Source organism: Coloeus monedula (genome assembly GCF_965178545.1).
Source record: "Coloeus monedula genome assembly, chromosome: 1".
Classification (NCBI taxonomy): Eukaryota; Metazoa; Chordata; class Aves; order Passeriformes; family Corvidae; genus Coloeus; species Coloeus monedula.
Window position 1 is genome coordinate 116,663,752 of NC_138781.1, and position 25,671 is coordinate 116,689,422.

Sequence of the window (25,671 nt, forward strand, 5' to 3'; positions counted from 1 at the left end):
CTTCAGCTGCCCTGACTGATGTGTGGCTTCTACCTGAAAATGGCACCCAAGTGTGATAGAAAGCTTGTTTTCAATTGAAATTGGGCTGTTTCTATACGTGGTAAATGGATGGCTCTTTCCATTGTATCAGCAAATGTTAGGAACCTTATTCTGCTTTTGCCCTTTAGATGAATATTTTACTGCCAGAAGGCAATTTGCTTATTTCACAAGCTGCTCTGGACTATTGTGGGAGAACTAAAATTACAGCCTTCCTTTTCTTTTGATTTTTGCCTCAAACTTGAAAACTTAGCAGTATCGATTTGTTAAAGTTTGTTGTTCAAGCCGCTTGCTTCTAACAAAAGTTAGGGAGCCAGGCAAGTTCTGCAGAGGTACCCCACTGGGGATGCTGGGTTTTGAATGGCAGCTCAGTGTCTTGGAAAAGTGTTTTCTTTTGGAGCTGCCTACGGCAGAGCAGTACTAATGCAGAGCAGAGTGTACACGAGAGCGATCTCTTCAGTGAACCGTGCTGTGGAAAGATGGAAAGCTGCAAATGCAGCTGTGCTTAATGGCAGTCCAGAAGGGATGCTCTAAAAGTCAGCCAGACTTTTTGAGCTCAGATAACATTCAGGTCAACTCAGGATACTAGGCCTGTTGCCTCTAATTTGAAAGTTGTTTGGAACTGGTGTCACCTGCAGCGAGGATCCAGCCTTTCCTTGTGTCAGGGATTCATCTCCCAGTGGGAATGTATATTCAGAGAGACAGCTTTGGATAATACTGTGCATAAAAACAGTGGGAAGTGATTACTTAGTAATTAGTGCTTTTTACAGTAGCTGTAGAAGTCAGTGAATACGGGGCTCTTCCCCCCACCCTCCCCAAGAAAATGTGCTCGCAAGTCTGTGGGAGTTAGCATGGGAGTATTAATTTGGGAAAGTAACGTGCCTGACCTCAAAAAGGAGGCTGTGTTGAATTTTTAAAGCAGGTGATAGTAAAAGTGTCTTGTCCATTTAGTCATCTAAACCTTGAGAGAAGATTGTGTGAAAACTACAGCAGACAGGTTCAGAAAACCTTGGACAAGCTGAAAATGGGAGGACATCAGGATGCTATGATACAGTATCTAACTGTTGGCGTATCACCGTCTAACTATTCAAAATGTTTGCTCACTGGAACAGATGACAGTGATGTTTAGAGCTGACATTTTTTCTAGGGAAATATCAGTACTGCACATGCCTCAATTAGAAGTAAAGTAAGTACATTTTAATGTAATATTATGAGATGCTGCTTTTCTCAGGTAACAGCTCATTTTGTACTTCCGTGCATGGAAATTGTTAAGTTTTATGCTACAGTGGGGCAAGATTACATCAGGAATTATTTCTGCTGAAGAGCATTTTGGGATCTTTTTCTCCCTGCAGGAGAGCCACACAGATGAGCATGAAGGTGAAGAGCAAGTCCATGAACAGCCCCAGCAGCAGGATGAGTACTGACTCACGCAGCATCTCTGACAATTTTCGTTTTGTGTGAGAACTTTCTTCTGGAGAATGGAACATGTGCGGCCTCAAACTTGAAATCAGTTCACTCCCAGTCTGCCATTAACATTTATGTACCATAGTGAGTGCCAGCCAACCACTGCATTCTGTACCAATACTTTGCCAAGATGCATTTGCAGACGTCTTCTTTCAGTGTATCTTCCCAAGAGGTTGTAGGGCTACATCACCTACTGTACATCACTGCAACTTCACCACTTGGCTGCTTGAGATTTGTTCTGCTCTTTAAAAATATATATATTTATTTTTTTTTCTTTTTCGTCTTAAGTATGATACACTTGTAACTTGTTCTAACATATTTATATTGGCATTTTGTGTGGCAAGGAGTTCTGTACCACTAGCTGTGTCTCTCACTTTGTGGTGCTTTTGCATTTTCTAGTACATCTGCCGTGGGGCATCAATTTGGCCGAACAATTGGAATAAAGGGATACAGTGGATGTCATACTCAAGCCATAACGATGAGGTTGTGTTGTGGAGGAAAACGCTTGTGTTGCTCACATTTATTCCTTTCCTGCCTTCACAGATGAAAGGCAGAGCATCTGTTTCACTGGGAGATTTAAACCCCTGTGTTAGGAAGCTTGTTAGAAAGCTGCATGGTATGTTTTTTGGCTTGTTTCTGGAGGAACAGACATCCACATAAGCTTTTTGAAAACCCACCCAGTTTCCTAACTAGTCAATAGACATTTTCCAGCTTTTCTTCTTTCCTGAGGAATCCAGTCCCAGCCTCCAGCTGCAGCTCTACCTCCGCAAAGCTCCGTACTGAGGGAGGAGAGAAATCTCCTTGACAGAAGTGTAGCTGCAGGACACGGTCCCATCCTCCTTGGCTTCCCGCCCCTCAGAAAAGGAGAAAGTAGGCCAGCCATTTCTTTTTGCCTTCCTTCTCCCTTCCACTGCCCCAGCCATACAAGTATAGAAGACAGAAATTTTGTCAGTAGTGCAAAGTATGGGGGAAAACAGCAAGAGCATGGGCCCCAAACCCCACCCCGAACTCCCCTATAAGTGGATGGTGAACACAGGTTTAAGGCTGCTTCCAAAGCACGGAGAGGCAGTGAGGAGTCCTCCTGGAGACAGAGCACACATCAGAAGGGGACCATCTGACTGAGGGGCACAGAGCTGGTTCTGCACTTGGCTGACCTTCCGCCTTCGAGGCCAGTGCGGTGCAGAACCATGTGTGCACTGGAGATGTCTGCAGTGGGAGTGTTCCCTTCCAGTGTGGTCCCATGGCCCTGTTCTAAATGATGGTATTTTATAAACAGAGGTATCTTGAAGTATAAAAAGCATTCCTTGTTCCTCTCATACCCCTGTGCGCTGTAGTCTCTGGTTATTTAATGCCTGGTTTCCTGGTCTGTCACTTCATTTTCTGAATTCTGGTTTGCTGTGCTGATTTAGCAGGCACGTGGAAGTCCCATCGCAATTGGCATTCACTGAAAAACTCCACAGCCTATTGAACAGCTAAATCATTTTAGGTGTTCATAGGCTCCTAAAGCATTAAGTCCCCAGCTTATGCTTGCATAGAAAGGTTCCCAGTGAATCAGCCCCTGGGCACACACACACACATGCACATGCAGTTTTCCATTCCTAATCAGTCTTCTGCAGCTAAGTGGCTCTTAGTTAAATGTGAGAACCCTGCTGTTGTGTTGCACCACCAACAATATATAAAATACTGTTGAGCACCAGAACAGGTATTTCCAGTTCCTTGATCCTTCCCCTGCACAGCAGAAGAGTTTCTGGACCCTGCAGGCTGGTTTTCCCAGCTCTGCATCCAGTATTGACCTCACATCCTACCCAGTGATGAAATCAAAGTACTGCAACCTGCAGACCAGCGCTTTCCTCTCCCAGTTCAATTGGTTACAAATAAGGTCTGGTTTACAAAATTGTGTTTATTCCAAAATAAGTATTTCCAAGAATCACCACAAATGGGGGAATTGTCATTTTTGTTGTATTTGTGTTTATTAGAACATATGTACTTATTACAATTGTCATTGTAATAAACAGTAGTTCTTCATAATATTGTTGAAGAGCAGTTACTAATTTTTTTTCCAGACTCCAGAATGTCCTTTAACCTTTATGGGATCTCTGAATGGGGCAAGGAGTTTGGGATCAGGCTATATATAAACTTAATTTCATCAGCACATCTCTGCTTACCAGAGTTCATCCTTCTGCCAATAATAGAGCAGATGCATGGAGAGCACTTCAAGGGAAAACATTTTCTGAAGGTGCAAATGGTTGGGGTTGCTGAGCTCCCCAGATGGTTCATAGCCAGGCTGTTGTGCCTCTCTCCTTTTCTCTCTTTTGAAGCACATAGAAAAAAAAAATTAAAAGAATAGCTGAACTTCGTTTCCTGAAAATTCCTTGTATCCTGTTTCTGATCTGAGGACCATAGCCCTCTCACTGCTTGTACTAAGGGGGGAGTGACTGATGTAAGGAGCCAGGGCAGTGAAATACTTTGGGGGCACCAGAAATGTGGCTGTGCTGAGGGGAGAGCAGTGTTCTGAAAGGGGAAAGAGTTGTCCTTCCCCCCCACCCCCTGTGAGTAACCCATTCTTCTGTTATGGTTTTAATATGCATTTGTAATTACCTTTACTAAATAGCACACCATAAAGCTTTGGTTATATATTAAATGTAAACTGAAAGGAATGTAAACATATGTATTGTTAATTATAAATAGATAAGTAATGGCATAATAGATACAAAAGTCTTATTCAGATGTATCAGTCATTTTACATTATCCACAAATTGTCGCATGATAGAGTAGATTTTTGTCTGAATATGTGAATAACTTGACTTGCGTTTATCTTTTTACATATTTAATAAAAAAATATATGTTAAAATCTGTCTAGCTCTAGAGACTATTCAGAACATTCTAAAATAATAATTTTTCTGGATTAAATACATTTTTTTAATTCATCAGGGGCTGCATATGGGAGGAAAAAGGCAGCTGCTTTAAAAACCCAGTAGTTCATTTATCCTGTGTGTGTGGATAGCATCTGTTTCCCCAAGAGCTCAGCAACTGTATCCCCTTCTATAAATCAAAACAGAAAATGCATGTATGTATGTGCATGTAAACAGCACATTTTTGTTCATGGTAAATACTTTCAGATTTTGGAGTGCTGACTCCCATGGGTATCAGTCAGAAGCAAAACTGGCAGCAGCCAGGAGGCAAAGAGAGCACTGTAGAAAGGTACTGAAGCTCCCAGTGGGCTTCCTTGCAGTGGCCAAGTATTCAGGGATGAATCTTCAATGCAGTGCCTAAAAGCCACCTACATTTTAGATTAAAGCATTAGGTTTTGTTGGAAGAAAAGGGGGAAGATTCATTGTAGTTCTCACAGTTCTGTTCTTTTGTAGCAGGAGCAATGTTGCCACGGTAGCTGCTGCTCAAGCCCAGGAGCTCTGAGCCTTGGGCCAGGATCCTTTTCTTCTGTGTTGAAGTGACCCTGTTGTGAGCCACCAGCTTGTGCCCTGCTGCTCCAGGTATCCCTGGGCCTCTGACAGAGGAGGGGAGGATGAAGCAGGGACCAGAGGAGCCTATTTTCCAACCCACATGTTCAAACCTGGGAGAGCAGCTCTTGTTTAGTTGCTTTTAGTAAGACCAGGAGGAAGGCATGTCCTTGGGTTAGTGCAAATGCTCTAAAGCATAAAAAAAATTTACATATTTTCCAGTTCAGATAGTTGAAAACTTTCTGCCATAATGTTGTGACCACAAAAATCTGTTGTTAGACTGTTAGGTCACCTACATACATGACTTTGCAAAATAAATCTGTGACCATACAGCCATATGAACAAAGCATTTTTATTCCTAATCATGGAACCAGTTGCCATCCATGATGGCTAATAATTCAGTATATACACTGTGCAGTACATGATCTCTTTTTATACTTGTCTTTATACAGACTTTAGTGACAAATTGCTTTGAAAAGGAAAAAGAAAGTTACTCGCCATGTTTTCATATAGAAGGTGAAAAAGCTGGCCAGAGCCGAATGTCCTCTGAAAGTGATACTTGATTTCTTGTTAGAAAGGTACAAGTGCAGGCAGGTTGTGGTAGTTCAAGTTTTCTAATTCCATTTATTGAATATTTCAAAATACTCCATTCCACTGCATCAAATTGCACTGCTTCTGTTACCCTTATTTCCAGCTGTTTCCTAAATAAGTGCAAGACAGATGGAAAAAGGAAGCCTGTTCACAGAGTTTCTCCAGTACAACCACATTCAGTTTGGAGTTATTTTTGTTTATTGTATCCTAATTCTTTCCTCACCAGAATTTCCTCGATACTTGTGACGGACAGGTGAAATACAAACTGCCTTTAATAAAGCAGGTGAGACTGTTGTGGCAGTGTATCAGGTATTGGATGTAGTATTTAACTTCAGCAAACATTGAGACTGCTGGGTCCATGCAACAACACCAAACTCGTCGCTCCCCTTCAATCACAGTCAGAACTGCCTTTTTTGGCAAACCTCATCAAATAAAGAGCCTTCAGACTTACTCCAGGGGAGTCCTTGGGCAGTTAGGGAGTGCCTCTGTGGAGACCCCATGCTCTCTGGGCATCACACAGGGCAAGGGCATGGCTGCCACACCAGTGGGGAGGAAGGCTGGCAGATGCTTCTTGTAGCTGGACCGCAGTGGTGCCCAAGGGCATCCTCCCTTCCCTGCTGGGCTCTTGGCAAAACCTCTGACCCAGCATTACAGGATGACCTGACCCCTCTGCCTAACTCAGACCTGAAGCTGCTTGAACTGTGACTCATCTGATGTTCATTTGGGGGTGGGACCCTCAGTGTGCTCGTTTGGTAGGTGGAACATGGATGCTTTCAAACCTGAAGGAACTTTCTGAGTCAGAGTGGTATTTATGCTTTGTGAAAAGGGGAAGCTGATGTGCAGGTTTGTCCCCTGGTGTCTGTGCTTAGAGCTGCCTGGGGAAATCAGCCCTGCTGCTGTTGTGGTAGAGCAACTGCTGTAACAGGCAGTACCAGCTTATGCTGAAGCTGTTCATACAACTTGCCAGTGCTCAGCTGGAAATATAATAGAAGCTACTGATGTAAGGGTAAGTTAACTGGGGGGGAAAAAATGATCAGGCTAGTGCTAAACCCAGAGAAATGGTCCAAGAACTGAAAAAGAGGAACTTCAGGCTCAGCTCAGCAGCTCAAAAACTGCACTTCCACCTGGCTTCTGGCAAGCGAGATGGTTAAGTAGTTAATAAACATGCCAGGCTGTCAGTCACATCTCTCTGTGCTTACCTTGGGGAAGTGGACAGATTGTTTAATTAGTGCTTTGAGGCCACAAAGGCCCTCTGGCTAGGGCAGCATATGAAAAGAGATGAAACTCAAATTCTTACTCTCTCGTCCAAGGCACACAGAAAACCTACGTGTATTATAGGTGAAGGGAGCAGTTTGCATCTGCATGCAAACATGCAATGTTTAAAAAAATTTTTTTCTTGTTTCTTTTTCCTGTGACATTTTCTAAAACCACAAAAATTTGCTTCAAGCACACAGGCAAATAATGACTTGTTTAGCATTTCACAGTGGTAGATGATGTTGGACTGAAACTAGTTTTGCAGAGAAATATGCGAATCTTCAAAGGTTTGCTGGCCAAATTTATTTTCAGCTGTTTACCTTTGTAGGCTATATTGTTTGTTGCTACTGAAATATAAACAATATGCTTGTTACTGCCTAGAAAATAAATAGAAGGGCCAGCTGCTGCTGTGTAGAGCCTTGCATTTCTGACAGGTCAGCTGAGACTCATCTTAATGCTGAGAATGGGGAAAAAACTGTACATTTCAAAAACACTTTACTGCACCCATAGCTTTCTGAGCTCATTCTCTTGTCTTCACACATTCATATGAGGTGGGGAAAAGACTTAATGTGCATAAGCCTTTCAGGAGTTTGTGTGGAAGAAATGAGTTGTGAGAAAATAAATATGGCAAATGAAGCAGGCACAGATGTCTGAGTGGGAAGGACGTACAGGGAGGGTTTGCACTGCTGGGGTCCCACTGGTGACTAGGCTGGGAAAAACCAGTGCTGGTTATAAACCACCAAGGATCTCATGTAACCCAGTGTGGACTTACCCAGGACTTTGGACACAGTGGTAAGGAGGAGGAAGACAAAAGAGAGGCGAGTAACACAGCTGGTAAAAAGAATAAATATCACCAAACAGAACAACCTCGTAAACTCTGCTGGACAGGCATCTGCCTCTGAGATGAAGCATCTTGCTGCATAGCTCATTGTCGCAGTGGTTCAGATAGCTGTACTATTCTATTCTTTGGTTATTTTAATCAGATTCATTCCAACTATTTATCACATCAGAAGATCTGCAAATCTCCATGTTATGAGTTACAGCCTGATGGTAGTGCAGGTGTTCACTCTTGGACGCGTTTCTTCAGGGAAAAGATGTAAATGTTCAAGTGCTCACTCAGCTGCCTACCCTGAAGAGAAATCGCAGAGATTAGCAACCTATTTTATATGTGCTTCACAATTCACTGCCTCCTCTCCCAGTAAGAGGGGGGAGGACCCCACTGTCCTCACGTACTTGGGGATCTCTGAGTACACAGGGACCTGTAAGTATTCAAACAAGAGAGCTGTTTTCCTACATTCCTCTTGCAACACACTGCTGGGAAGCTAAACAGCTACAGACCAGATTCCCAGGTGACATCAGCTGTGATGGAGCTGGGCCCCTCAGTCAATAGTGAATTTTGACCAGGTATTTCCATTCTGACCCCCACCAACAGGCCCATGTTGATGCTGGCGTAGACTCTACTATAGTAGACACCAATGTCTGCTGACCAAAGGCTGCTTTCAAAGAAAAATCCTTACATGCCATTGATGTGGTTTAAATAAAAGAATGCTGACCAGCTCCCTCTGAAATGAGATCTTTGCCATGCAAGGCATTTTATCTAAAAGCTAACACATTAAAACAGTTGCTAAAGCATCATTTGACAATTTTAAAAAGTGGGCATCAACAAAGTAAAACTTAAGCAGTAGTTCAGATGACAATGACAAGACTGAGATCTAGCAGACACAAAATGTGCTGGTAAGAGTGAATGAACTGGAGAGCTATTCATGTCTCCAGCTTGAGAGATGCTAGCAGAGGGCCAAGAAAAAATTGGGACAGCTATTTTGCCTGCAGATTCAAAGCAAAGTTGACCTTATTTTATTCTTTCTATTTATGTCACTTCGCATTTTACCTTCCTATTTTTTCAGTCAAGTGACCTTAGGAAGAAAAAGGCAAAAGAAAAAAGAGTGGTAGGAGCATTCATGCTGCATGGCTTGACTGCTATGTAAAACCAGTCCATAAATATTCAGATTCTGATAGGTTTAAAGCCAAAACCAGTTGGCTACACTGCAATAACTCAAGTCACTGAACTTGCTGCACATGCAAAAGGCATTGCCTGCAATAAACTGGCTTATTTTTGTTTGCCTTTAGACTAAATAAAACAACACACGGGATTAAAAAAAAAACCCCAAAACACAAACATTCAGACTCCCAGACAACACCCCAGCCAGAAACTGTTTTCAGAGCCCTTTGCTCACCACGCAGACCCCGTAGTGCACGTGGGCAGCCGTGACCAGGGCGGCGAACACGCCGAGAAGCACTTCTTCCATCCAGCCCAGCAGGCCGGAGATGGCCGCGTACACCAGCAGCGCCAGCGGGAACAGGAACCAGTGGAGCAGCTCCGGCCGGGTGCTGCTCATCTGGCACACGATCACCTTGCACTGTCGGAGCAAAAGGGGCCACGTCAGGAGCGCTGGGCCAGCCCCGAGGGTCTAAGGAAAGGTACTTCCATCCTCTTTGCAGGTTGCTTTGGGTGAGGGGGAAACGTGGCTACAGTGCAAATGGGGCTTGTTTCTGGTGAGAAGGCTGCTCTAGGTACACACCTTTCTGCCTCACTGGGTCCTGGAGGAAGTTAGGACAATTGAAAATACACCCTTTTCTGGAGACAGTGCTTTGATACACTTGGTAAGTGGAAGCACATCTTCACAAAAGAGGAATTTGTTTGCCACCTTACGTTTTCACAGAGGCTCATGAAGTTGTGATCCCAAATCAAATGTGCCACCACTGAATCACTGGGAGAGCATGCTGGTATTTTAGTCACACGGTGTGGCAGAAATATCTTCTGGTTCATTGTATGGAATGGAGGGAAGACAATATATGACATTTTCACATCCTGTTTTTCTTCTCTAGCACTCCTTTATGTACTAAAACCCTAATTTATTGGCTCAATCATGGCAGTGGGCTCCCTGGAGATGTAGCTGGGGGCCCGGAGAAAGGGATCCCACTCAGAATGGCAGAAAAAATGAATATATGGTACATGGTTTAACTGAAGGCAATTAGCTTAATTCTACTGAGTTCTGGAAACATAATGAGACGAACTCACTTGAAATTCCATATTTTAAAAGCAATTAAGCATACCAAAGTGTTTTGTCTGGTTTAGGCTCCTTAAGAAATGTGTCTCAGGTACACCATGCCCGTTACCAAAAAAAAAAAAATTTAGGCACATCTGAAATATTTTATTGATTTAAGTTTCACTCAAAATTGAAATGTGGTTAAAAATAGATTTTATGTATCCTGAAAACAGTAGAAGAATGAATAACTCATTCCCTGTGCAGTGCCTGAAATCTTATGACAGCAGCAGTAGGAGTCTGACCATAGGAACAAAATACTGGCTTTACTGCCTGTGCTGTGGAAGCTGAAGAATGCAAAAGTAAACCATGAAAAAATAATTAACTTTGAATAATGGAAGAAGTAAGCCTTTGTACCTAATGTTAATATTTTCACTTACATTCTCAGTATTGACTGTGAACTTTTTAAATAACACTGGTTTTATGAGTCCTTTGGGAATCAAAGAGGGGTATCAGAAATTGCTAAAGCAATCTATATGCTATAATTTTTCTGGCTACATAATTGAACCTGTCCAGAGGTTGGATTTCACATTGTTTTAAACCATTATTATTCTTATATATTTGTGTGACCAAATACATGGTCAAAGGCATGAGAAGTTCCAGATACTGGAACCAGAATGGCAGGTAGAGAAACATGGTCTGCAGTTTGTGCTCTACAGAACAGGTAATGGAAACCCAGTGTGTCAGGCTATCACGGAGAAGAAAAGTATTGCCGTGACAAGCCTTCCTCTGATGCTGAAGGAAACGTGTCTAAGGGACCAGAAGAGGTGAAAGGAAATGCAGCCTTGATTTGCAACTTCAGAATGTTACAAATTCCAGCTAACACCCATACATTTTTAATGCTTGCTTTTAAAATGTTAAACATTTCAGCTAACATGTATACATCTTTAATTCACACGAGCCTCCAATGCGGCAGTGTATGTTTTGGGAAAAGAAAAGGCCTGAAGAATACGTATTGCACTCAGTGTCTGATAAACTGCAGCCTGTAAAGAAATTTCTGGTTTGCCTTACTATTTTTCTTCTGCAAGCATCCTGCCACAATCACTCTTGGTAGGTTAAGATGCAGTTGTATTTCCCATTTTGGATTCTCCACTATTCTCTTAAAAAAAGGGGTAGATTAGGTACTGAATAATGCATACAATAAAACTTACACATCTGAAAATAACCTCATTTTTGTGAGATTAAGTCCTTAAGATGGAACTGTTTGTGACCCTCAGAAATGTACATTTATGGGATACATCTAACAAACATCTCAGTTACAATTTTTTTCCCATTCCTGAATTCAGATTTCTAAAGAAGTTATGCTTTGTCTTTAAAAACCCCACATTTTTGAAGATCTCTCTCATAGTGCAAGGCACTTCAAGACTTTCACTTTTTAAATTGGATGTAGCACTGCTCAGTGACAGTATTTTAGATGGTGTTGGAGACTATTTTCCTAAGATGACACTAGTCACTATCCTCTAGGTATTTTAGCTTAAATGGAAGAACACCTTTCTGCTTGGCTGCTCTCCTGGCTTCCCCCAGAGGAGAAAGCCCTGGGTTACCTTCAGGGCTCAGCACCACTGTCTGGCTGCCCATGCTAGACCTGCACAGAGGTTTATGTTGTCTCTTGGGAATTAAAGGGGGGAAACTGTTCACCATGATGTGGTACAGGAGAAACTGATCTGTGAGCAGAGAGCCATCACGAGGCCCCTGCAGCTCTTCACATCCTTCCCTAAAACACACTGCCAGTGGTACACCCTTATTCTAAATGGTGAAGGGAAAATGTAGGATCAGCTGAACTGCAGGATACAGGAATGCATGTACCACACTAATGGGCACAAGAGCAAGGAAAAGCTACAGCTCCTCTACTCTTGCTAGTAAATCTGTGCCAGTGTTGACCTTTCTTTTACTTTGACAAGTCCCCAGTTCTGCCTGTGTGTTGGGGAGTATCTGTTACATTTCTGGAAGTAAGGCATCCCTAGGGTTTCATAAACCCTCAGAAAACAAACCAGAACCCTCACAGAAGTGTTATGCTGTGGCAGAGTAGGTATTTCAGTACTGTAAGTGTCCCGAGTCCAGGCACGTGTTGCGGTGTATTTTTATGAGACAGGGTGTAACACAGAGGTAGAAGAGCTGTGTGACTTGGCTGATTTTAGCTACATTTTCTGCTCCCTTCTTCTTATTCACAGAAAAGTAGAAAGCTATCTCTAAATAATAGCACCACCTCACATATACTTACAATAACATTTGAGAAAGCAACCCCAACCATCCATAAAAACAGCCTGGGTTGCTTTGCTAATATGTTGCTTGGAGATAAAACCACCCAGACTGTAAGAAGAACAAACAGCAACAGAGGTGACACAAGAGGTAGCAGTCCTTCATACAGAGAGTCATTCTTCAGTGTTTTCTTTAAATGTGCTCTGGAAATAAATACAATAATTTTGTGGAGAAAGAAAGTTTATCCATTCTATTTCTACACAGTAACTTCAAACTCTAGACTAAACTCAGCCCAAGAATTCATCTTGCAACACAACTACCTGTGCAAATGTGCTAGATACCAGACATTTTACAAGAAATTGTAGTATACCCAAGTAACATTTATTTCTGGGGTTAAATTATACTGGGTTATTCACGTAGCTGCTGATCAGCTTCACTTGCTCACCATTGTCTGGCAATGGACCACTAATCTCACACAAAGTGAGCTGCAGTACTCTCAAATATGCAGACATGCTGTGAATTCAAAATACATGGCTTTAGAGGATGAAGCTTCTAACCTGAGAAATAGAATTGTTTCAATCAATACTGCACATTTCCAGCAGCAGCAGTCAAGCACATGGCTGGCAGGTACTGCTGCTGTTTAGAGGTGATGCTGCTTGACAATCCTGTACATTAGGATTTATGCACTTTAGTCCAAGTACAGCCTAAAGGGGAGGCATTTTGGCTAATCAGACTACAGAAAATTAATGATGCATTGTGTTTTTTGGATATTTTAAGCTGTCTTTTAAAGGTAGTAAATTACTGCATTTTCTGTCAGCTAGGGAAATGGTAACTCTAAATTCACTGCCACTAAACCATTCCTTCATACCGCTAGTTCAGAAGAGCAATTCTGTGTTTGAAATGTACTGGGAAATGTCCTGTTTTAAGTCTTTGAAAATATGTATTTATAGAAACAGCTAGACAAAAATCCAAGAAATAGCTTTCTAATGCCAGAAGGAATAATCTACTCCTAAAATAACAACTGAGAACAAGCATCATGATGAAGAAGAGAGGAGATGACTGGAAAATCCCTCATCACTTAAGAGCTTGTGTGTGCATCCTTCAAGCAAACCTGACTGGTAGTTTAAAATTTTTGTGCTCTTCTCTTCAGAGGAATGATAAACCCACCAGAAAGCTTGAGAGGAACTGTCAAGTGATGACTTGAAAAGGAAAACAATAAAAAAACTCCTGACAGGAAAGGAATGAAACCAAAGCCTCAGTGTTCATTGGGGTAAATGCTGCTACTGCCCGTGGCTGACATGCACAAGGTGCTTCCCTCCTCCTCTCAGTGGTCCCCGAACCAGAGTGCCTTGCACAGCTGGTTCCCAGCCCCAGAGCCCAGCCTTTCTGTAGGTCCTCAGCTTTTCCTGCCCCATGTCTCCTGACTCTCCACACTTCCTGCCCCAGCCCGGGGCTGTGCATGCTTTGAGTAACTACCCTGAGTACCACCACACAAAAAGGGCTGTGTAGGAGAGATGCAATATTGTCTTATAGTCTCTCCAAAATTTAAATGTTAATGTCAGTTTCCACTAATTCCTGAAGACAGGCAGTGACAGTCCCTCCTCCAGGACACTTAAGACCTGAGAGACCTGAAGTGACAGATGAGTCAAATGAGCTAGCAAGTACTACTGGAAGGCAGGCAGCATTAATAAAAATAGGCCATTGGAGTATAAACTAACTGTGTATAAAATTCCTAGGTGCAGTAAGCCAGCTCTTAGATGTAATCACAGCTTGCCACCTGCCTAGCTTTTATCTGATGGCAATTATCTACAGACTTCATACAGAGGAAAGTTTTACAGAAGGACCAGGAAGACAATTAACTACTTCACAGAGTACAGGATGGTCAGCTACAGAATTCTACCCAGCACAGGCAGAAGTTACAAATCACATTTGATTGCAAATAAAATACAGTGATTTTTACCACAGAACCTTTATCAGTTTACTGTGCAGGACCACTGTGAGACAGCCAGGAGAACACCAAGTGAAAGGAAGAGAGTTGTAAACATGGAAAAGAAACCAGTCAGATTCTGAAAACTCACCAGAAAAACCTTTTACTACAGTATCAGGACAGCATCTGGATGAAAGAAGCCAGCCTACTTCAAGCATTACATTTATTTGTAAATAAGGAAATTATTAAATATACAGAATTAAAGGGGAGGTGATAGAACTTATTTAATGTTAATTAACTTACCTGTAAATGTTGTATAGTGTTTGTGGAAATGATAGAAATAGACTGAAGCCTGGAAGAGAAAAATATTAATATGTAATTCGACACTGATGACCTCAGAGTTTTCTCATATGATAACAGACCTAGTGTGCTATTCTAAAAATGACTCTGTATTCCTGTACTCATTACAGGATATGAAATGAGTTTGGAGGCTTTAGGCAATAATAAAACTGTCTTTTTTTACAAAAGCTAGCTGCTAGAAATAGTTGCCGATACAGAATTTCTTGTGTAATCAGTGACAAGACCAGAAAGATGTTTTAAAAACTCTGAGGTAGCTAATAGATAGGATCAATTATTTTTCCTACAGGTTTCTCTGCTGGACCCAGGACAGCCCTACTTTTCATGAGCTGCTGTTTATCTAGAAAAATCCAAGTCTAACTCCAAAAGCCTTCCCATGGAATATAGAAAGACAGTAAACTTCAAGCTGGGTTATTCACTTATTACTGGGAAAATAAGTGTATAGTTCAAAATATTAAGGGTCAACTTATCAAACTTATCAGAACTACCTGTTTTGATAATACAATAGCTCAAATGAATTAATGTTCATGACATGTCCATCATTTGAACAAGTGGGGGTTTTTTACTTCTTCTGTAACACAGCTGTGATGTTTCTGGAGCTCAGCTTTAACCCACAGAGCACAAGGGTTTCGCCTTTGCGAACCCTGTGTCTCCCTGCCCTGCTGCTGACATTATCAACGCAGCTGCCAGCAGCCCCAGAGCTGCCTGAAGACCCAGTTGTACCCACTCAAACACCCACATCCAAAATATGCTGGTCCACCCAAGAGTCAAAGAAGACCTTCAGCAACAAGTGGAAGTTTTGAGATTTAAACAAAGAAAGGCACAGCATGAGTCAGCCCCAACTAGGTAAAAATGTATATGACTTTTTAAATCTATATGATTCCCTGTAGAGCTCTTTGGTTTGTATTTTTTCCACCACTTTTTGTGTATTAAGAACTTTTCCCTGGTCAATTTGCTGCTTGGAGATTGCTCTGGGTAGCACATTTCTGCACTTTTTATTATAGGGCATGAGACTTGGGTGTGGTGCACTAAATTAACACATAATTCCTATTATATTATGAGCAAGAAAAGCACTCTGATGTGCTAAACCTTCTGAGTTTGCCCTAAACCAGCTCATTTAAGAAACACAGTGTGCTGCCCATACAGAAAAGTAGAAAACTTTAATCTCATTATTAGAAATATGGGGGGGGGAAATGAATGGAGGAAAGAGCTGATTTCAGATGACTTTGTACTGGGGCTAATGTGACATAGAAGTGTCGTGAGAAATGTCAGTGTTTACCCTTCAGTCCTCATCAAGGACATACCCAAGTGTTTAGAATGCCCTGGCCACAGTGGCAACTCAAGAGAAGGAAAACTAAAAATGAAAGAATAGTGGAGATCAGGATTGTTGGAAAAGAGAAGAAGTAAAAAGGGATGCAATAGATAATCTGCCCCTCCAGTCTTTCTGGTTATCTGCTAAAGAGAAGGAAACAAAGAATTGGAAAAAAAAGAAAAGCCAGCCCATAAATAATTTCAGGTACTGCATTTTTTTCATGTTTACTTTTTGGGTTTGCTTTTTAAAACAATTAAGATAAAGAGCTCTGCTTCTTTACCATGGCAGAAACTCCCTATCAAACAGCTGAAGGATGTGCAATTGAAGTAATATTCCAAGTATTTTGTCAATATATTTCTAAAATTCACAGGCTTAGTGCCTTTGGAGAGATCTGTGTTTAATGTGCACTCCAGTTAGCTGTGTTTTCTATTAGCCAGGGAGCGCTAGTTCAATAAAATCTTGAGTTACGTACAGCAGTTCCAACATCTGTATCACATTAGAGCAGACATGAGACAAAACACTGACTCTTGAGGTTAAATCTAAATTTCCTGCTGCAATCCTGAAGTTTGATTTGTTAGGAGAAAAGCAACCGAGAGGAACAGAAATAGAGACTAGAACTAGAAATAGAATTCAAAGAGCAATGGTTGCCAACAATTTGTTATTTTTATGAAGTGCCATTTTAGCTAGAAATAACACACTGACCACAAACAGCCCCCCAGCTAGCAAAAAGCCACCTTCCAAACGGGGCAGTTCCACCAGTTACTCCCCTGTATTCTCACAGAGCTTTGCTTTCAGCACAGCGAGAGAGCTGAGGATGGCAGCAGGGAGAGCAAAGGGTGTTCCCTGTTTCTTATGGGATTTTCGGAATTCCATCATTTCCTACAACGTGTTGCTTTCCCGTCTTTTTTTAGCTAAGGAGGCCTGGCTTGGGGGCTGCTTTTGGTACTCATTAAGTCTGCTTTTTAATTGGCATTAAGGATCCCTTTGTGCCCAGGAGCTAAACTGCTGTATCCGCATTGCTGCCATTCCCTGCTGCTCTGAGGAACAAAAGGTGCAGCCTGGAAAGCAAACCCACTGCTGGCTCTCTGGCGCTCAGCCACACAGGCACTGCCCAAGTGATGATCATGGAGCTTTTTTTTGTTGTTGTTTTAATGTCCTAAAAGTACCTGGTTTATTTTTATTTTAAAATATTTTTTAAAATCCAATTTCAGCACAATAAATGTTTTTAACACGTTAGAGAAAATAGAACTCCTCAAGTGTTCTTAGAAGTAGTATACTGCTCTTCCAGTATTTTTTAGTTTCTTCTTTAGTATTTTCCCGTTCTCCAGCTGATTTAAAATCCGAGACCCAACTGTAAGAACACAGGCCTATATTAAAGGCAGAAATACCAAAGCACAGATGGGTGGCACAGATACACACAGGGAATTCTTGTGTCACGCTAGGCTGAAAGTATCAAGCCCAAATCCTCAGATTTAGATACAATCCTATCATCAGTCCTCTGTGTTGCACGATGTAGACTCTTTTCAGAGAAATAAACATTTTCAAAGCTCTTTATCTGGAATTATTTTGTCCATATTAAAAAATGGCAGACAGAACCATAAACAAACAAACAAATCCCAATGCATTCAGAAATTCAGGATTAAAGATATATCAGAAGTGAAGAAATAAAGGCACTATCTTGTTTTCCAAATATATATATAAAAGCACACAGACACAGACATGCATATAAATATGTGTGTACATGTATATATGTATATATACATGTGTATAAAAGAGATCAAAAGGTAATTCCCATTAGTCTTAATGAAAAATTTAGATTTCATTTGGTGCTTTCAAATTCAATTCCAAACCAATAAGATGTTGTGTGATACAGCTGAGTAAATTAATAATAATTTTTAAAAGCTACCACATGATGGATACCATGGTACATTGTCACCCATGTTATTTGGAGTAACAGTAATGTATTTTAATTTTGTGAGGGCATTTTAAACTCTCATGTAACTAAATTTAAAGACTACTGAAGACCTGCAGGTGGTCAGGCTGTTTCCATGACATGCTGCAGTTACTGTGGCTGTTGTACCTGAGTTAATTCAGGCATTTCTGCAAAATACAGACTTGGTCCTTGCAGAGAAAGAGAGGGTACAGCCAGAAACAAACTGCTGACACTACTGTCAGTTCCAGAAAATGCTATTTCAGTACCCAACAGCCCCATGCTGTCTCTCAGACAAAGCAAGCAGCCTGATGCAGGTAGCCACCTTTCTAAAAACACAAAAGCTCACAGACTGTAAACACCACTAAATAAAGAAGTGACCCCAAGACACATAAACCACTAAACAAGTTATACTGCTTCAAAGGAAGGACAACCTTCACTGTTTATCTTCTCCACACCTTTGTTATCATAAATCCCCTTTGTTGGTAAGTTCCTGACTTATTAACATGAATCATCCTTAAACTGTCCTAAGAAAAGCACCAAAATTTTATTTGTTAAGAACTGACTTTCCTGATAGCTAAAAATTCAAAATTTAAAAAATGAGAGAGTGCGATACAGGGATGTAATTTTAGGTGAACACTGCACTGGAAATTGTGTGAATTTGTTCATGAAAGTACCATCCCTGCTCTGCTCCCCCACAAAAAATACTCCCCAGAGCATTCATCCCATTTGGGAGGCAGGGAAGAGGTCTGTGCAGACCTTCTCCTGGGCATATTGCACAAGCTGACCAACTCTCTAACAGCAAGCAGTTGTACTTGCATTTCTGCTTACAAACTAAATACTATCACTCTCCTCTCTCATTTTTCAATTGCCCACACCTCCACATGGCCTTCTTCAGTACACTGCTTGGACTTTCCATCTCTAGATTAATAACTCATCATAATCAATGTTTGCTGTAAAGAAATAGGATGTTATCATTTACCTTTCTTAGTCACCAGACAAGAAAAATTAGATTCAAAATATTCAGGCCTCAATATTAACTTGGAAAAATATTTAAATACTTTTTCCATGGTGTTTTTTTCCAAATTCCTTGCACATTTAGAGCAGCTAGACACATGAAAATATCTTAGCACACTGAATGTTTAGCACACTGCCTGGAAGCAAGCTTCATCAAAAGGTGAATATTTTAGAAGCACTTGTTACTGGAACAGAAGCTTTTTAAGGAACAGTGTGACCTTCTCAGGCATATCTTGAGAAGACAACTCTTTTAATTGAATGTGCAAACACCTAATTGCGTATTGAGCTGTCCACTAACAATAAAATTATATTTTATTAGTATGCAAAATGGCAAATTTAAAACCACTTAGAAATTGGTAGGGATGGGGGGTGAACCTTAGAAAATGAATATATAATTTGCAGACTTAATTGAGCCTGTAAAGTCTGAAGACATTAGGGTGAAAAATACACCCAAAATGCACAGTGTAAAATGATTTTACAGGGATTAAGGGAACAGTGTAAACATAAGCACTGTCTTCATGCACAAAGTTGATGTAGGTTTTGAATGTTTAGCATCTAAGATATTTCTTGCGTATAAAGATTGTAGAGGGATGCATTTATCATGCTTGTTGATTTTATACCTTATTTTCAGTGTCTAAGGAAATGCACACTGCATTTATCTTGAACTGAGCTGTAAGATAACCATTAGCATTCAGAGGCATTTAGTACAGACTGAAGAACTGGTTTATGGATGTAGCTGCTTTTCTGTTCACACATCATTCTGTTTCTGGGCACAGCAAGAATTAAGCACCAGAGAAACAGTGCCTTTATTTGACAACCCAGGCTGGCTTCCAGAGGGACTCTGCCAGGCAAGCTCCCTTGTTTGACCTTCTCCTGGGGCTCCCAGCGCCCCTAAAGTGACTCCTCACAGCTTAACACCACCAAACTCATTCCCACCTGTAATCAGCATCCCGTGACACTGCTCTGCCTCCGGCCTCGAGCGCTCTGCTTTTCTGGGTTATTGTTCTGACTGGTTCAGAGGAGTTACTCCGAACATGAACTCAGTGGCTTCTTAAATGTATATCTCAAGTGACAGGTGAGTATTTCGCACCCTTTACTTTAACGAAGCCTCGTTACAATCTGTCACAACAATGCCTTAATAAATGTTAAATTGGTGACAGACACGTAGAAGCCAACTCATGTTAACCACACTTCTCAAACAGGACTGGTCAAAGCCTGTCGGAGCAATAACATTTTGAAAACATATCACTTAATGTTTAATCATTCAGCAAGTCATCACTAGGGCAGATCCATCAGCCGCTTCGCAATGGGAGCTATAGGAAATCTCTACAGAATGACTTCTCATTCCACAGGGGGCAGAAACAATTCATTATTTGACCTTGGCCTCCTAAACATTTTCTGACACTGAAAAAGGGGCAGACTGCTGTATGACACCCATGGCAAGGACTTGTGTATCCTCCTTTGATACACAGGATGTAACACAGTGTAAGTACAAAGCACTGTTTTAGATGGATAACTGTGCTTTCCCACTATGATGGAGTTCAAATAATTGGCATGTTTCAAATGTTACAGCTTGGCCTCATTGTTAGTTTTTTGTTGCTTTTAATTTATGTTTTTACTCCTCATTTTACATACTTAAGTAACTCAAAGAAGAGTGACCTCGAGGAAAACACTGCAGATCTAGTCAGCATAGAACCCAAACCCATGCACATCATAGGAAAAAATTCTGAATGTTTTGGCCTCATCTCTAAAACATAGTTCAAGTTTCAGATCTGTGACAGATGTTAATACTCAATTCACATTTCATGTTCAAACCTGCACTTTGAAAACTTGTCTCAGCTTTGCCACAGGCTTCAGTAGCCAGATCTGGGCACTGTTGACCACACACAGTGGACTCAAATGTGACACCATGACTGGATTACAGAATAGCCTGCCCCGTGTGCCACACACTGATGAAGTATAACATATCCACTCCATGCTTAAGTGATCCTTTTCCCACAAAGCCTATTCTTGTGGTTGCAATTAAGACTGAGGAGAAGCAGGAAACTCTCTGTGCATCCAGGAGTCCAGGAGTGCAGCCAGTTTTTCCAACTTGCCTTCCTAAGGAATGCAGCTGATGTGCTAACACTGCTTGTTTGTACATCCCACCACAACTTCCAAGCCCTCAGTCAATTCTGAAGAAATTTAATACACTGAAAGAAATTTCCAGTAAGATGCATGTCTCCAGTGAGGAAAGGATTGTAGCCTGAACTCAAATTTTTATAGACATTATAAAATTTATCTCATACAGAGCAAGTATGAAAGTCCCAATGGGCATTTCCCATGGGAAATGCTTCATGCAGAGCATGCACCTACAGGTCACTTAACAGCAATGTGAGACAGAAACCATCATCAATTAGTAATGCTGTTCTTGAACTACAGATGCCTACCTGTCAGTGAAAATCTTCTTACAAAGTCTACAGCATCATTTGTGGTACTAGAATTTATGTGCAGGACTGACTGCTTTAAAATGCTTATTGTAAATATTTTATATTGCTCTCAACCTGATAGCAGAGTGACAGGGAATGTTAGGCATTTGGGATGCCCTGGAGGGGTGAAAATAAATGATAGCTCTCACCCCAGTGCTGCCCTTTGAAGGGACCATTGTTAGCCAAATAATGCTATGGGACAGTTGTGGTTAAATCCCAAGAGAGCTTTTGGAGTGTCATCCACAGGAGCCCTGATGAGTGCAGAAGTAATTAGCTCCAGATGAGCACACAGGCACATAACTTTAAAAGGGTCTGTCTGCTCCCATGCTGGGAGAGAAAAGGCATTTCTGCCTAGCAGCCGGGTCAACATGCTCAGGAAACAGGAGAAGGACCTTCCTCATTGGTTCAGTGTCCAGATAGGTGTGTGTTTTGGAGCTGAAGGATGGAATTGCATTCACTGCCAGTGAAAATTATGGGATCATGTTTGCTGGGTAGCTGACAAATTCCCGTAAAATACTATGCCGGAGTTTCTCTGTTTCACAGGGTAGTCCTCTGAGGTCACTACTCAGCAGCTCAAGACTTGGCTTTCCTACAGGTGTTCACCGTGTGCCAGACAGTTCCCAGGAACACACATAAAGCTCTCTTTCCTAAAACATCTAATCTAAACACCAGTATTGCTGTACTTTTATGTATATCTTTGTGTGTTCTGGCACCTGATAAAAACTCCATTATTTTCAATGAGTGAGTGTCACGTGATGATACCACAGCTTCCTCTGAGGAGGTGCTTTTGCAGAGTTCATCCTTAGGTTATACATGGGCTATTTTTTTTTCCCAGAAAACTCCAGGAAAGACATCTGAAAAGCACTCTTGTGCATCTCTTTTGGATTCCTTCCCACCACAGAAGGTACGAGCTAAAGCCCAGCTGCTCTCCGAGAAGCGAGGGCTCAGCAGCTGAACTCCTGTTGTGTACAGAACTGTAAAAGCACCAAACAAATGCCAGGTATTGATGGAGCAGCTACAGGTTCGTTGTTAGAAGGACCACTAGTGACTACTAAATGCCACCAGATGGTTAAGGACAGCCAGTTAGGGTTTAATGGCTCCTCTCAGGATCCTGGGAAATGAGCTTGTAAAAAGCATCAGAGGCCCACTTTGTTTTTAACTAGCCACAAAGGCATTTAACTGAGCAAGCCAGAGTGGGCTCTCTGATACAAATGGTTCTGGCTGAGCAAAACACACTTGCTGCAGTCTCTCTAAGGGAGAGAATAATTGAATATTCCTGGCTGCTCAGCCTTTGGTGTAGGTTACACAGGTACTTTTTGCTGCAGTCACAGTGGGGTCCTGCAATTTACCATGAGATTCTAAAACCTTTACATATCCCTAGTCACTGCACACAGGCTATCCAGTGATAACCACCTTAATCCCTACTGCTGAGCTGAGATTCAAATGTGAAATGGCAGTGCTTTCTGGACCAGCATGATCCTTAGTGGAAGGATTCTACTTTTTTAATATTTAAATTTAGTGTCTGTTTCTAAGAGATTTATTAAGCACTGTGTTGATTCTGTAATATAAAGTCAATCAAGACCATTTTTTGCATACTTTAAACCCATATTTAACTTCAACTAAGTTGCAAAAGTTGTCATTGTGGATAGTGTGCTAGAGACAAAGTTTTTGGAGAAACCTTTTGGCTCCTACTTAAGCCTACTCTGCTTGGGACAATGATGGAAGAAATACTATTCTGTGCTCACAAATCGTTTCATACAAGCATACCACAGAAGACAGAAGCAGTACTTCTTTCTAATGGTAATGGAACAGTCTATCAGACCTTGCTTTGCAGCTGGTTCTGATAGAATATGGAAAAGAATCCTCAGGCCTGCAGATCTGATAACACTGAAATGCTTCCCTTCCACAAATGTTCCTACTATGTTGAACAGATTGAATTAAACCTTCATCTGTGGCTTCCCAAGTGCAAGGGAAGCCATCAGAGTACTCCCTGATGTCATGTGCCTTAGTGACAGGAACCAAAGCACGGATGTGTGGGGTAGCACAGAACAAGCATCCTCAGTGGGCTGGCCCTGGCTAGCACCTGAAGCTGCCCTAACCTGCCCCTTCTGAGTGAGCCAGCATCCATCTCCCCTGGGCTTGCAGTGCTGCTCCAAGAGCAGAGATCACTCCCTGTCTACAGCTACACGTCTGTCAAAGATGAAAAATTTTCACTGAATCACTATTGAAAAGCCATCCACTGTCTTTTCCCCCTTCCTTTCTTTCTTTCTTTTCATCAGGCCTGACTAGGAAAAGACTGTATAATCTTGGTAACACACTGTTGGTTTTACACTCTGAGTAAAGCACAAAACCATGCCCTTGCACATGCTGCTCATTAGAAAGCACACCCTGAATGCATTTCTAATCTGGGAATTCTGGGAAACTGCTGGGGCAGGAGGTGGTACCTGCTAAAGATCTTGCCATAGGAGAGGGTGATGAGAGAACCTATCAGTGCAGCAGATTCAAAGTCCCCCCCCCTCCAAAATGCTCAGGTTGCTCCTATCAAGTTAACATGAGGTGAGCACCTATAGCCAAGTCCTCCATTTGGCTCAAGGGCAGAAGAAGTTTCTTGGGATGCAAGGCTACAGTATTTGTGTCAAACAGTATTTTGGTACCCTCTTCTCACCACCTGGATGCTCATATAAAAATCCCAAAATGTATATGCTAATTTCTCCACCTTCCAAGCAACACATCAAAGCCATTTTGCATACACAGATTTTCAGCTAAGACTTCTACATTTTTAACTCATTAAAATGTAACTGCTCTTGTTCTCAGTCTTGATATAGCAGTCAAAAAACATTCAATGCTCATTTCAAACTACACTGACAGTATCAAATAATGAGCAAATAGGCTATTGCTGTGTATGAAAAATTAATCTCTTCTGTTTGCAAAGGAATTCTAAAGAGCTTAGAAACTACCTGGCTTTTATTCATATTTACAGCTGTGCATGTAAAGTTATTTAAATAATGTCTTCATTCTTTCTGTTCATAATGTTTTGGAACATAGTGTGCTCCAGGTCAAAACATTAAACTTAGAATATACATAAATGTAAGTGACATTTAACCTGAGTGACATGAAGACTTCCTGAGAGTTTGGTAGCCCAGCCAGCCAGCACACTGCACTGAAGTGCACATGCAGATAAGGAGTATTTTCTATATTATTTGTGTGCAGTAACTCAGCGAGGAAAAAATTTGCCAAAATTATCTACTCTTAAAAGTTTTTCAGTATAAGCTCTTTTAATCATCTCTTTTCGTGTAGTTTTGGACTAGCCAACATTACAAAAGGAAAACAAACAAACAAAAAAAGAAAATGTAAAAAATATCAAATCAAAATAATTAAAAAGCAGTACACTTTTGCATAGATCTGGACACTTACCTATAAGCAGGATTACTAATGCATCTGTAATATAATAACCAAATAGCAAAGGCTCCTGCCAGATTTCCACACCAACAGCCCCGGTGAGCAGATATGCCGCTATTAATACCTATAGAAAAAACAGATAACTTATTTTCAATCCTTTTCTTCTAAAGGCCCAGAATTTCACTTATCATCTTAATACAAATGCAAAGGTTAAAAAAAAAAAAAATCTGTTATTTACCTCCTGTCTCTGCTTTACCTTCTGCCATGCCAAAACAATTACTTCTAAGCAGTGAAGCAACCTTCAGGGTCACCAATAGAATTATTTTAAATGTATGAAATATGGTAAGCAAGTAACTTCCCTGGTGATGTGTGCATCTGTTTGTATGTGGTAAGGATTACTGACTTACCTTTTCAAAACACCTAAGTTCTAAATCCACTCTTAATGCCAGCTCTCCCCACTCTACATGCACTCCCCTGTCTTTGGATACAGACTTCAGAATTAGCAATGTGGTTATTTTTGCAGCTCTGCCCCTTGAACTGATCATATCAGAATAACTGAAGGGGGGCGAGAAAAACCCTAAGCTCACCTGAAATAATAATAAAAAATAATAAAAACATTCAGTGGAATGTGAAGAAATAAAAAGAATGGGAAGGAGATGAAGTCTTCCCTGATTTTTAATTTGACAGATAACATCATTACAGGACACACAAAAATAATCACACAGATGTCACTAGGAGTGAAAGGACACATACACAAGACTCATGAGCACCCAGCTAGAGAGACTGCTGGTTTGTTCTCAGCTGTTTAGTTTTGCCACAGGACCCATAAGGGGCTGTATGTTTCATGCTACATTAGCTCTAAATTAAAACGACTATGTTAATTACAATGCCATTTAGAAAACTGCATATTCATCAACTTATTCCCAGGTAACACTCAGTAACCTTAATATTTTCCACTCAATACAGCTTCTTACTCTGGGATGAAAAACGCTTTCCAGCTTGACTTGTATTACAGATTTTACTATTTCTTATTTAGGCTCTTTTTATACTAATTTTCTCTATGTTATGTGTTTTCTCCATTTTAACTTCAACAAACACATTTCTAGTCTTCTATTAAATTTTAACTCAAAGATACTCTGAAAACCTCTTTGTTAA

General features: G+C 41.1%; 2 protein-coding genes across 3 annotated transcripts in view; one reads left to right on the plus strand and one right to left on the minus strand.

Moving 5' to 3' along the window:
• Window positions 1-4,351, plus strand: part of MAPRE2 (microtubule associated protein RP/EB family member 2) — a 58,234-nt gene extending 53,883 nt beyond the window's left edge. For both annotated transcript variants that reach the window (XM_082291119.1, XM_082291120.1), the window contains exon 7: window positions 1,389-4,351. In XM_082291119.1, the coding sequence (XP_082147245.1) occupies window positions 1,389-1,460 (72 nt within the window). In that variant the 3' untranslated portion in view covers window positions 1,461-4,351. The remainder of the gene's footprint in view (window positions 1-1,388) is intronic.
• A 3,472-nt stretch (window positions 4,352-7,823) lies between these two features.
• LOC309571438 (ethanolaminephosphotransferase 1-like) overlaps window positions 7,824-25,671 on the minus strand; it is a 53,750-nt gene continuing 35,902 nt past the window's right edge. Inside the window, exons 6-10 of the mRNA XM_082278930.1 lie at window positions 24,532-24,640; window positions 14,337-14,385; window positions 12,129-12,309; window positions 9,038-9,220; window positions 7,824-7,932 (exon numbers count right to left, since the gene is read on the minus strand). Coding sequence (XP_082135056.1) covers window positions 7,867-7,932; window positions 9,038-9,220; window positions 12,129-12,309; window positions 14,337-14,385; window positions 24,532-24,640 — 588 coding nt within the window. The 3' untranslated portion in view covers window positions 7,824-7,866. The remainder of the gene's footprint in view (window positions 7,933-9,037; window positions 9,221-12,128; window positions 12,310-14,336; window positions 14,386-24,531; window positions 24,641-25,671) is intronic.